Source organism: Oryctolagus cuniculus, chromosome 9 (assembly GCF_964237555.1).
Source record: "Oryctolagus cuniculus chromosome 9, mOryCun1.1, whole genome shotgun sequence".
In the NCBI taxonomy this organism is placed as follows: Eukaryota; Metazoa; Chordata; class Mammalia; order Lagomorpha; family Leporidae; genus Oryctolagus; species Oryctolagus cuniculus.
Window position 1 is genome coordinate 91,618,482 of NC_091440.1, and position 13,800 is coordinate 91,632,281.

The following is a 13,800-nucleotide window of genomic DNA, read 5'->3' on the forward strand; positions in this document are numbered from 1 at the left end:
CCCCACAGGGTTTCTTTTGAGAGTGACAGGAATGGTCTGGAAGTGGACATTGACTATGGTTGCACAATTTTGTTAATGCATTAAATGCCACTGACTTGTACACTTTAAAAGAATCAATTTTATGATATATGAGTTATATCACAATTTTTAAAAAAGATTTATTTTTTATTTGAAAGGCAGAGCTACATAGAAAGATCTTCCATCCACTGGTTTACTTCCAAATGGCTACAAAAGCCGGAGCTGGGTCAGGCAAAAAGCAAGAATCAAGAGCTTCATCTGGATCTCCCACATGGGTGCAGGGGCCCAGGTACTTGGGCCATCTTCTGCTGCTTTCCCAGACACATTAGCAGTGACCTGGATTGGAAGTGGGATGTGGGCATTGCAGCAGTGGCTTACCTGCTATGCTACAACACTGGCCCCTTGTATCTCAATTTTTAAAAAGTTCAGTCAGGGACAGTCACTGTGAGAGTTAGGGGAGAAGGAATGTAGGGATTCTCTAGCATAGTGATTGTGGAGGAGCCCTGGAAGTGAAGGTGTAGAGGGAACAGCCTGCACACGTCCCACGGTCATGGTAGGCCCACTGTCCTTCCCAGGAGGGCTAGAGAAAGCAGCTGCTTCTGTGCTCTGCCCCCTGGGGTCCATACCCCCACCATAGAGCAGGGACAGCGTAGATGGGAAGAAGAGCTGGGTATAGAGTAGAGGTGAGTGAGAGGAGCTGCCACCCATGGGGATTTCTGTATGTGTCCTGCACCTGATGGTGAGAAAAAGGGCTTTGTGGAGTTAATCCCCTGCCTCACAGCTGCAGAATGGATGCCATACAAATTCGTCTTGTGGCCAAGTCTAGGCAAGAGCTGTGCAGGGAAGGAGCTCTAGGCAATATGGTTCGTGGCTTGAGCAGCCTGCCCTGCACAAATGTCCATGACACTAAAGATCCAGAACGTTCCTGTAGCTCACTCACACATGAGGAGGTGCTGATCAGCATTTGGCAGTAGAGAGGGAAAGGAGACCATGGATTGCTCAAAGTGCAGAACCCTCATAAGGTGACACATCCTGCGAGCTGGGGCAGCGAGAGTAGTGATGCCTTCCCAGCTATTTCAGTCCTTCAGGTGGGAAGGGGAGTGTGGCAGCAAATGAGGACATGGACTTTGGGCGTTGAACATAGAACCACCTACATATTCAAACACTGAGACTGTGAAGTCAGTCATGAGAAAGTTTTGGAGCTTGATGATTAAAACATCTTTTTAATGTTGTTGGAACAGCCTATCAAGACCAAGATATGTAGAATGTGTCTCTGTTACCATATCTGTAACATTGGAAAGTCTGCTTATCTGTAATCTGTCAGAAAACATACTTGATGAGACTCAAAACTATGTGTTTTTCTCCCCCTGTATTTAGGAAAACGAATTTGCACAAGCCAGCAGCTATGCAGATTTAGCTGTGAACTCTGATAGATACAATCCATCAGCTCTTACTAATAAAGGGAATACTGTTTTTGCAAATGGTGATTATGAGAAGGCAGCTGAATTCTATAAAGAGGCTCTAAGAAATGATTCTTCTTGTACTGAAGCCCTTTATAATATTGGTAAGTAAACCAGGAGAAGCTGCTTCTTGCTTGCCAACTCATTAAGTGGAGGAGTTAACTTCCTTCTAACAAAAACTTGAAAAGACTACTGCCTCTCAGATTATTATTCTAAATGGAATTAATGATTCACAATCTATGCACATATGAAATTTTGGTGGATTCTGTCATAATGCCCTCCAGAAAGACTTTTCCAACTTTTATTTATTGCACAATACATAAGAGTAACAGCTTTTGCAAATTCTTGCTGATATTAGACATTATTATTTAACTTTTGCCAAACTGGTAAGTGGAGAAAAATCTCATTTTATTCCTTTTAATTATGAACAATTTCCTACATATGTAAAAAAAATTACCTCGAGAGAAGGGATGGGCATTTGGCCTAGCAGTTAAGACACCCACGTCTCACATCTGAGTGCCTGAGTTGGATCTTCAGCTCCAGCTCCTGATTTACTCCCTGTATGTCCACAATAGCCTGGGGCTGAAGCTGGGAGTAGGAACCCAATCCAGGACTCCCACTTCGGTGGCAGGAACCCACCCTGAGCCGTCACTGCTGCTCCAGGGTCCACATCAGCAGGAAGCTGGAATTGCACTGAGGTACTCTGCTGTGGGATGTGGGTGTCCCATCTTAGCTGCCAGGCTAAACACTTGCCTGCAAGTTTTGTTTTTAATAAAATATTCTAAGCCACGAAGGCTCACCACCATGTCATTATACATTCTCTCCCTGCCTTTTAGTGGTCACCTGAAATGGGCATCCTTGCTTCCTGGCATGAATGTGTAGGGTTGGGAACATGTATTTATGTAAAACCAGGTGTTGTTACTCCTGCACAGATGCTCTGCACATGTTTTACTCTTTTTTTCATGTTATGGTTGTTTCTTGAGATGTCTAATGATCTTGGGTCATGTCCTGGTGCTTAGCAGTTTGCAGCTAAGGGCAGAGTGGAATCTCTGGGTACGTGAGTGAGGCTAATGGACTGGCCGTCTGCTGTAGGGCCATGTGTCTGATCCGGCCTGTTTGGTTGGGGACCTGCCCGTCGGCCAACTGGACCTTTCCTCCTGGAGGTGACTCTTCAGTCTCCCCTGAAGGAGGAAGGAAAACGTGCTGCCATCCTGGAGGATGGGAGAGGCAGGGAGCCATCTGCGGTTTTAGCAGGGGTCAGGGAGGACCTTCCTGAGAAATGATTTTTCAGGGCATGTTGGGAAGGAAGGGTGTGGCCACCTGGTATGTGGGAAGAGAGCATTACTGGCACAGGAAGGCGGGTCAAAGGCCTGCCCAGTGAGGCACACTTGCCTAGATACATTCCAGTTTATTCACTTTTTAAGTTCTAAATATTGTCCCTACTGCATTGCTCAATTTTTAACTGTGTTTATAGTTTCTCTGATGAAACAGAATTTTTCTATTAATATAGTGAAATTTGGCTTTTAAAAATTTTGTGTTTTTTTTGTGGTTTTGTTTTTATTGATTTATTCCTTATGCCAACATTATAAAACATTATATATAAAACATTATAAAATCATTTTTCTATATTTTCATATCCTTTTTTAAAAATATTTATTTATTTATTTATTTGAGAGGCAGAATTATAGACAGAGAGGGAGAGACAGAGAGAAAAGTCTTCCATCTACTGGTTCACTCCCCAAATGGCTGCAACTGCTGGAGCTAAGCCGATCCAAGGTTAGGAGCCAGAAGCTTCTTTAGGTCTCCCACACGGGTTTGGGGGACCAAGCACTTGGGCCATCTTCTACTGTTTTCCAAGACAATCAGCAAGAGAGCTGGATCAGATGTGGAGCAGCTGGGACTTGATCCGGTGCCCTAAGGGGATGCCGGTGCCATAGGCAGAGACTTAGCCTATTACACCACAACACCAGCCCATATTTTCATATTCTTTTTTTATAGAGATTTATTTTTTATTTATTTGAAAGACAGAGTTACATAGAGAGGTAGAGACAGAGAGAGATCTTCCATCTTCTGGTTCACTCCCCAGATGGCTGCACTGGCCAGAGCTGTGCTGATCCAAAGCCAGGAGCCAGGAGCTTCTTCCGGGTCTCCCACATGGGTGCAGGGGCCCAAGGACTTGGGCCATCTTCTACTGCCTTACCAGGCCATAGCAGAGAGCTGGATCGGAAGACGAGCAGCCAGGACTCGAACCAGTGCCCATATGGGATGCCGGCGCTTCAGGCCAGGACTTTAACCCGCTGCGCCACAGCACCAGCCCCTTTTCATATTCTTACAACTTTATTTTTTCTATTTAGTTTTTCAGTAAATTCATTGAATTTGTATTTTTATGAAATAAGAATCTACATTTTATCAAGATTCATAGAAATTAGAATTCAAAACTAAATTTATTTTGGCACTAAAAACTTTAAAATACATGCATATGAAAGGGTCTTTTAAGAGGCCATGAAAATGCATATCATGGGCCTGGTGCTGCAGCTCAATAGGCTAATCCTCTGCCTGCTGCATCAGCACACCAGGTTCTAGTCCCGGTCAGGGCGCCGGATTCTGTCCTGGTTGCTCCTCTTCCAGGCCAGCTCTCTGCTGTGGCCCGGGAGTGCAGTGGAGGATGGCCCAAGTGCTTGGGCCCTGCACCCGCATGGGAGACCAGGAGAAGCACCTGGCTCCTGGCTTCAGATCAGTGCAGTGCTCCAGCTGCAGCGTGCCAGCCGCAGTGGCCACTTGGTGGGTGAACCAACGGCAAAAGGAAGACCTTTCTCTCTGTCTCTCTTTCTCACTGTCCACTCTGCCTGTCAAAAAAAAAAATGCACATTATGAAAAAGTTATACATAGATTTCAAAATTTTTTGCACTCCACTCTCTCACTAACTCTGCCTGTCAATAAAATAAAATAAAATAAATAAAAAATAATAATAAATTTTTAAAAAAGGCCGGCACCGTGGCTCACTTGGCTAATCCTTCACCTGCGGCGCCGGCACCCCAGATTCTAGTCCCGGTTGGGGCGCCGGATTCTGTCCCGGTTGCCCCTCTTCCAGTCCAGCTCTCTGCTGTGGCCAGGGAGTGCAGTGGAGGATGGCCCAAGCGCTTGGGTCCCTGTACCACATGGGAGACCAAAAGGAAGCGGCTGGCTCCTAGCTTCGGATTGGTGCAGCGCCGGCCGTGGAGGCCATTAGGGGAGTGAACCAATGGAAGGAAGACCTTTCTCTCTCTCTCTCTCACTGGCTATAACTCTCTCTCTCACTTTCTCACTGTCTAACTCTGTCAAAAAATAAAATAAAATAATAAATAAAAATTTTTGCACTCCAATAAACTTATCTTTTAATTTCACTTTTTACAAACCTTTTGAAGTACCTTCCTAGGTCCATTTGTGCTGGTATCATTTATTTGTAACATCTTCTCGCCTTTATTTTACTTTATTTTTCTTTCAACTGAAAGGCAGAGAGAGAGAGAGCGAGCTATCAAGATCTTCCCTCTACTGATTCACTCTGCAAATGCCTAAATCAGCTAGGGCTGGGACAAGCTGAAGCCAGGAGCCATGTAGGTCTCCCGTGGGTGGCAGAGGCCCAAATACTTGAGCCATCACCTGCTGCCTCCAAGGATGTTCACTAACATGAAGCTGAGAAGCCAGGACTCGAACCAGGCATTCAGCTCTCAGATGTGCACATCCCAAGCAGCAGCCTAGCTGCTGTACCAGGTACCTACCCCACTACCCGGTTTTCAGTGCCCATTAAGTAAATTCTATAATTGAGTCACATTCTGAACTGTTTGTTCTGATCTGTTTATCTGACCCTGCCTCCAACTGTACTTTTAAAATCACTAAAACTTGATAGCATGTTTTATCAATGAAGAATTCCTACCTCTCTTGTTGTTCTTTTCAAAAATCCTCGGTTCATCTTCATTGTCAATTCTGGGTGAGTATTTACATGATATTGTCCCGCATTATCTGCAGGGGATTGGTTCCAGGACCCCGTGTGGATACCAAAATCTGCTGATGCCCAAGTCCCTTATAAAAACTGGCACAGCAGTGTCTGCACTGTGGAATAGCAGGTAAAGCCGCTGTCTGCAGTGCTAGCATCCCATATGTGCACCGGTTTAAGTCCTGGCTGCTCCTCTTCCCATCCATCTCTCTGCTCTGGCCTGGGAAAGCAGCAGAAGATGGCCCAAGGCCTTGGGCCCCTTGCGCCCACATGGGAGACCTGGAAGAGACTCCTGGCTCCTGGCTCCTGGCTTCAGATCAGCACAGCTCTGACCGTTGTGGTCATCTGGGGAGTGAACCAGTGGATGGAAGACCTTTCTCTCTCTGTCTCTCCCTCTCTCTGTGTGTAATTCTGACTTTCAAATAAATAAATAAATCTTTAAAATGAAACAAAGAAGTAATGAACACTAAAAAAAAGACTGGCACAGTATGAGTATTTACGTGAAATTTACACATATCTTCCCATGTATTATGAATCATCTCTAGAGGGCTTATAATACCCAGTGCACTGTAAATGCTATATAAATAGTTGTTATAGTATATTTAGGGAATAAAGACAAGGAAACAAGAGCACATGTTCAGTATAGACAGTTTTTTTTTTTAATAATATTTACATGTTTGGTTGAATCTGTAGATGTGGAAGCTGTGGTTTTGGAGGTGTGACTGTATTTAAAGATGTATTTTAAATAACATAATTACTGATGATAATGCTTACAGATTTTTTATTCTTTTTTCCTTTTTTTTTTTTTTAAGGTCTTTCCTATAAGAAGCTAAACCGGCTAAGTGAGGCTTTGGATTGTTTTCTGAAACTTCATGCTATCCTGCGAAATAGTGCCCAAGTTCTTTACCAGATTGCAAATGTGTATCTTATTTGAAAAATTTCAGGATAATTATTAATTCACTTGATTGGTGATTGAGTATCAATTATTAGATAAGTTACTAGTGAAATAAGAATACTTCAAAAATTTCTTTGAAAGATGGGATTAAAAGATAACATACAGGGCCGGCACTGTGGCATAGCTGGTAAAGCTGCCGTCTGCAGTGCCAGCATCCCCTCTGGCCGCTGGTTCAAGTCCCGGCTGCTCCTTTTATATAGTTCTTTGTTATAGCCTGGGAAAGCAGAAGATGGCCCAAGTCCTTGGGCTCGTGTACCCTAGTGGGAAACCTGGAAGAAGCTCCTGGCTCTTGGCTTTGGATCCGCCCTGCTCCAGCCATTGCAGTCAATTGGGGAGTGAATTGACAGATGCAAGACCTCTCTGTCTCTAACTCTGCCTTTTAAATAAATAATAATAATTTTAAAAAAGACAACTGATCTCTTAAAAAATATGCATTTTATATGAACCTTTTTTTAAAATATTATCTATTTGAAAGGTAAAATGAGAGAGAGGGAGAGAGATCTTCCATCTGCTGGTTCACTCCCCAGATGCCTCTAACTGCCAGGGCTGGGCCCGGCTGAAGCCAGGAAGCTGCAACTCCATCAGGGTCTCCCAGGAATGTAGCAAAAAACCAGGTGCGTGGGTGATCATCCACTGCCTTCTGAGATGCAGTAGCAGGAAGCTTGATCAGAAGTGGGGGAAACCAGGTTTGCACCAGTACTCCAATATGGAATGTAGGTGTCCTAAGTGGCGGCTGAACTTGCTGGACCACAACACCCAGCTTTTTTCCATGAACTTTTTAGTGTACCTTGTATTTAATGTGGGTGAGGAGGATAATCTTATAGAATGACATGTGATGAAAACATTGTGTCATCTTATTTTGAAAGGTCATTTGCATTATAAGAGGGATTAAAAAATCAAAACTATTTTTAGAAATAATATTTGAAGTAATTGAGCATGACTTTTTTTTTAAGATTTATTTATTTATTTGACAGGTAGACTTACAGACAGAGAGGGAGAAACAGAAAGGTCTTCCATCTGCTGGTTGACTCCCCAAATGGTCACAACAGCTGGAGATGAGCTGAACCGAAGCCAGGAGCCAGGAGCTTCCTCCCGGTCCCCAATGCTTGCACAGAGACCCAAGTACTTGGGCCATCCTCCACTGCCCTCCCAGGCCACTAGCAGAAAGCTGGATTGGAAGAGGAGCAGTTGGGACTAGAACCAGTGCCCATATGGGATGCGGTCGCTTCAGATGGAGGCTTAGCCCACTATGCCACTGCACTGGCCCAGAAAGGAAATATTTTTAAAATAAGATTTATTTATTTGAAAGTCAGAGTTACAGAAAAGGAGAGGCAGAGGTAGAGAGAAAGAGATCTTCCATCTAGTAGTTCATTCCCCAGATAGCATCAACAGCCAGCCAGGAGCCAGGATCTTCCTCCAGGTCTGCCACCTGGGTACAGGAGCCCAAGCACTTGTGCCATCCTCCGCTGCCCTCCTGGATACATTAGCAGGGAGCTGGATTGGAACCAGAGAGGCCAGGATTCAAACTGGCTCCCATATGGGATGCAGGTGCTGTAGGTGGTGGCTTAACTTATTATGCCACAGTGGCAGCCCCAAAGAAAGGAAACATTGGCCGGCGCCGCGGCTCACTAGGCTAATTCTCCGCCTGCGGCGCCAGCACCCCGGGTTCTAGTCCCGGTTGGGGCGCCGGTTCTGTCCTGTTGAGCATGACATTTTGAATACACATAAGCCACTCGTTGAAGGTAAACTAGATACTTTAGAATACTGTATTAATTCTAAGGCTTGTAAGATATCATTGAAACCTTAACTTACTAATTAAAAGGAAAATATTGTTCCTTACTGATTAATATTATTCATTCCATTTGGATAATTTATCTTTTTTTAGCTGACATGTAAATATAACTCTCTAAAGACTTTAACTTTATAAGTGTGTAGTAATTTAATGAATTCTCTCATTCTTTCCATTCATTCAGCAGTCACCTGTTGAATGTGTGCTGTATGTGCCAGTGTTCTGGGGAATGTAGAACCATAAACATTGCTCTAATGCCAGTTTCTTCTTCAACTCTTACGTTTCTCTAGGAACTCCCCTCCCAGTCAGTTAGAAAAGTAGAAATTAAAATAATGTTTTAATGCCTTTCAGACTATTTGAAAAACACTGTAATTTCTATCCCTATTTTAATAAGCTTTGAAGGGTTAAAATCTCAGGTAGGTTTTTAAGTTACCTTCACCTTGATGTAAGTTTCACCTAAATACGTTTTTCTTTTTTATTTCTTTTTTTTATTATTTTTTGACAGGCAGAGTGGACAGTGAGAGAGAGAGACAGAGAGAAAGGTCTTCCTTTGCCATTGGTTCACCCTGATCCGATGGCAGGAGCCAGGTGCTTCTTCCTGGTCTCCCTTTGGGTGCAGGGCCCAAGCACTTGGGCCATCCTCCACTGCACTCCCGGGCCACAGCAGAGAGCTGGCCTGGAAGAGGAGCAACCGGGACAGAATCTGGCGCCCCGAGCGAAACTAGAACCCGGTGTACCGGCGCCGCAAGGCAGAGGATTAGCCTAGTGAGCCACGGCGCCGGCAATACGTTTTTCAAAAAGTATGTTGTGAAGTGTACCATCAGTTTTAAAGCAGTGGCATCATAGTTATTCCTTTTAATGTTTTTGTTTTGTTTTGTCCCTTTAATCTATTTAAAACTTCCAGTATCGTAATCTGACACTGCCTGGTTTGTGATGAGGGCAGATCCAGTCAAGCAGTTGATCTGACTGAAACTATTTGATTACATTTCCTTATTTTTTTTTTTTCTGTTGGTATCACATTTGTCATCAAAAAGAAGAGACTTTCTTTTTCAATCAAGCTTTGGATTGGAATATTTTTGTTTCATTGAGACATCTAATGAAAATAAATAGTTAAATAGTCAATGAGTGTTAGTATAAATAAGTCATTTCAGTTATTACTAGCTATTAAATGAAGCTATAAAAGAGAACTCTCTGTCATTTGGTTTTTCATGTAATTAGGAAAAAGACCCACAGGAAAAATAAATAAAAACTATTTTATTAATATGGCAAGCTTGTTAAGAAATAGTTGAATACAACATCATTCAAGGACAAATTTTGAACAATGCTTATAATAATTATAGGAATTTGATAGTTGACCTTAGTGAATAGTAATGAAGAAAATGAAAAACAAGATGTGAGAATGGAAGTGTTATTATATGAGCTGCTATTCCATTTTCCATCTTTACTGCTGAAGAAATCTAGAGCAAACAGTATAAAAAACACATTACTATAGATTAAGAAATCTTTTTATTATACTTTTTTTAAGTTTGCTTATTTATTAATGAATTTATGAAAAATTTGTTATCCTTAACTGACATTGCCCAAGATATGAATTAATGGAGGATCCCAATCAAGCTATTGAATGGCTAATGCAGCTGATCAGTGTTGTTCCAACTGATTCTAGAGCTTTGTCTAAACTAGGAGAATTACATGATAGTGAAGGAGATAAATCTCAAGCATTTCAATATTACTATGAGGTAGGTGTATTATCTTTACTTCTATTTTTTATAGTTTTTGAAATTATTATAAACAAAGTGGTATGCCTTTTAAAATTTAGAAAGTGAATTAGTTTTTAAATGAGTAATGATATATTTAAAATAAAGCACTCGGAAATATGAATTTAGTTTTTATTAATTAAAAATTTAGAATTATTCATTTTTTCTCTTAAGACATAGTTTGCATTCCTTTTGGATTCTTTTAAATACTCAATGTGACTCAGATGACACTATCAATATCTAAAAGGTATTTATAGATAATTGTAAAATGTGTGAGTAATATATATGTTTTCAAAATCCTGAGCCGGCGCCGTGGCTCAATAGGCTAATCCTCCACCTTGCGGCGCCGGCACACCGGGTTCTAGTCCCGGTCGGGGCGCCGGATTCTGTCCCGGTTGCCCCTCTTCCAGGCCAGCTCTCTGCTATGGCCAGGGAGTGCAATGGAGGATGGCCCAGGTGCTTGGGCCCTGCACCCCATGGGAGACCAGGAAAAGCACCTGGATCCTGGCTCCTGCCATCGGATCAGCGCGGTGCGCTGGCTGCAGCGGCGGCCATTGGAGGGTGAACCAACGGCAAAGGAAGACCTTTCTCTCTGTCTCTCTCTCTCACTGTCCACTCTGCCTGTCAAAAATTTAAAAAAAAAAAAAAAATCCTGTACCGTTTCAAACTTGTGACATACTTATGATAGCTCAAGCTTCTTTATCAGGACATTTCACACTGGATAAATTAATCTATTCAGTAGGTAAAATATTCAAAAAGTAAATAATATGTACCACTGAAGTTATATCATCAGATTCTATATTTTTTCCAGTCATATAGGTATTTTCCTTCTAATATTGAAGTCATTGAGTGGCTTGGAGCCTATTACATTGACACACAGTTTTGTGAAAAAGCCATTCAGTACTTTGAAAGAGCTTCTCTTATACAGTAAGTAACTATTAGGATTTTATGTTTAGTTAATGTCTTGTATGGGCTTTTTTTATCCTTATATTCCTGGTAGGTTCAAGAAAAGATATTAATGTTTGTTAATTATTTCTGTTTTCTTGAATTTTATTTTATTTTGCTTAGTCTTTTTTTTTAAAAAAAAAATATTTATTTATTTATTTATTTGAAAGCCAAAGTTACAGAGAACCAGAGGCAAAGAGAGAGAGAGAGAGAGAGAGAGTCAAAGAGAGAGAAGAAGTCTTCCATCCACTGGTTCACTTCCCAGATGGCCACAATGGCCGGAGCTGTGCCAATCCAAAGCCAGGAGCCAGGAGCTTCCTCCAGGTGCCCCACACAGGTGCAGGGGTCCAAGCACTGGGGCCATCTTCTACTGCTTTCCCAGGCCACAGCAGAGAGCTGGGTTGGAAGTGGAGCAGCCGGGACTCAAACCAGTGCCCATATGGGATGCCAGCACTGCAAGTGGCAGCTTTACCCGCTATGCCACAAAACCAGCTCCTTTACTTAGTCTTTATTGTGATAAATGTATTTCCCTTTGCATGGAATATTCTTCAAGTTGCTTCATTTTATGTATTTTTCTTTACCACATCTCAGCAAGCAACAGTTATATCTTTATCAATCAGAAAATGACTCTCAGAACTAGATTAAGTAATTCTTAGAGTCCTAATAGAAAAAAATTCAATATACATCATATATTAAAAGTTAAACTGTTTTAGAACCGGCGCCGTGGCTCAATAGGCTAATCCTCCACCTTGCGGCGCCGGCACACCGGGTTCTAGTCCCGGTCGGGGCACCGGATTCTGTCCCGGTAGCCCCTCTTCCAGGCCAGCTCTCTGCTATGGCCAGGGAGTGCAGTGGAGGATGGCCCAGGTGCTTGGGCCCTGCACCCCATGGGAGACCAGGAAAAGCACCTGGATCCTGGCTCCTGCCATCGGATCAGCGCGGTGCGCTGGCTGCAGCGGCGGCCATTGGAGGGTGAACCAACGGCAAAGGAAGACCTTTCTCTCTCTGTCTCTCTCTCTCACTGTCCACTCTGCCTGTCAAAAAAAAAAAAAAAAAAAAAAAGTTAAACTGTTTTAAATGTCTCCCAGATTCATATCAGAATGTTTTGTACATGTCTGATACCCTCAGAAAGCTAAACCTGGAATTACCATATGACCCAGCAATTTTTATCTCGGATATCTACCCAAAGGAATTGAAAGCTGAGGCTTAAACAAATACTTCAGAGCTGCGTTGTTCACAGTAGCCAAAGGTTGGAAACAACTCAAGTGTTCATCAATGAAGAATTGATTTAAAAAAAAAATTGGTGGGGGGGGGCGGGATTCAAAATGAGAACATTCAATTGTTCCCTAGGCTTTTATTTCTCGAAATCATGCTATTCTTAGGTATTTTTAACAATTTTTTTAGAAATCTTGTTTATGGTTTTGTTAAACAGTAATGATATCTTTTTTCAAGAGGGAAAAAAAAAGAATGAATTCTAATGATCATATTTAAAATAGAATTCAGTGGTTTTTAACCAAACAGGTTAAAGTGATTCTCCCAACAGTACCTAAGGCATAAACTAGATTAACTTTGAAGGACTCTTAAATTAAAAAAAAAAAAAAAAAAAGTTTATTTGAGGCAGAGAGAGAGAAAAAGAGAATTAACATCCCCTATTTCACTCCCCAGATGCCTATAAGTGGCTGAGGCTGGCCAGATGAAAGCTGGCCAGAGCTCAGTCTAGCACTCCAGTGTACATGGGAGGAACCCAACTACTTGAGCCATCCCTGCTTCCCCCCACCATCTGCATTTGCAGGAAGCAAGAGTTAGGAGCTGGAGCTTGCGATCAAACTGAAGTACTCTGATACGGGATGTGAGTCTCCTAACAGGCATCTTAACCACTAGGCCAGGGGCTGGCGCTGTGGCTTATTGGGTTGAGCATCTGCCTGCGGTGCCTGCATCCCATATGGGTGTTGGTTTGAGTCCCCACTGTTCCACTTCCAATCCAGTCCCCTGCTAATGCTCCTGGGAAACCAGGGAAGGTGGCCCAAGTGCTTGGGCCCCTGAACCCAGATAGCAGACACAGAAGAGGTTCCTGGCTTCAGATCGGCCCAGCTCCAGTTGTTGCAGGCATTTGGGAAGTTAACTAGCAAATGGAAGACCTTCCTCTGTGTCTCCCTCTCTGTAACTCTGCCTCTCAGGTAAATAAATGAATCTTAAAAAAATAATAAAGAAAAAAAAAAAACACTAGGCCAAATGCCTACCTCAAGACTCCTAAATGTAAATATCCAAATATAAATATGACAGGTGATGACAAGGGAATGTTATATCTACTATTTTCAGTAAGAAAATGACCTAACATAGCCAAGAAGAAATTAATGAAAAATGATACTTAAATAATGCTTTATAAAACCATTTGAACATCACAGTTTACTTTAATTTCACCTCTGATTTCATCTAATTTATTTCTTTTATAGGCCTACACAAGTGAAATGGCAACTGATGGTAGCTAGTTGTTTTAGAAGAAGTGGTAAATGCTTTAATTTTATTTGTCTTAAAATACATTTTGTTTATTTCTTTTAGGTAATTATGCATAAAAATGTGTTCCAGTTTCATATTTGCTTATTAAACACTAACATTTGCTAACTATAAACACTCGAAGCATTAGCTGAAAAACATAATAGTTAAAATAATTTGTAAGCTAGACTTTCAAAGTGGGTGATAATCCTATTTGCCAATACCTCTCTTAAAACCCGAATCATTATTTCTCAGAATTAACATATATCATTTTCACAAATCAGTCATAGAAACAAAACAGGCATTCTATACATATTAATTTGTATTTCCATTTTCTGTTCTAAATGTCATGTGTGTTCAGTCAGATTTATGAGGCTGTCTCACACCTGAAAAGTGTGAAGAAAATGTACAAC

At 41.9% G+C, this 13,800-nt stretch overlaps 1 protein-coding gene across 7 annotated transcripts in view; it reads left to right on the forward strand.

Annotated features, from left to right (window-relative positions):
• Window positions 1-13,800, forward strand: part of IFT88 (intraflagellar transport 88) — a 125,209-nt gene that overhangs the window by 78,816 nt on the left and 32,593 nt on the right. For all 7 annotated transcript variants that reach the window (XM_070049126.1, XM_017343475.3, XM_008259933.4 and 4 more), the window contains 5 exons: window positions 1,396-1,582; window positions 6,264-6,372; window positions 9,781-9,931; window positions 10,761-10,876; window positions 13,348-13,400. In XM_070049126.1, the coding sequence (XP_069905227.1) occupies window positions 1,396-1,582; window positions 6,264-6,372; window positions 9,781-9,931; window positions 10,761-10,876; window positions 13,348-13,400 (616 nt within the window). The remainder of the gene's footprint in view (window positions 1-1,395; window positions 1,583-6,263; window positions 6,373-9,780; window positions 9,932-10,760; window positions 10,877-13,347; window positions 13,401-13,800) is intronic.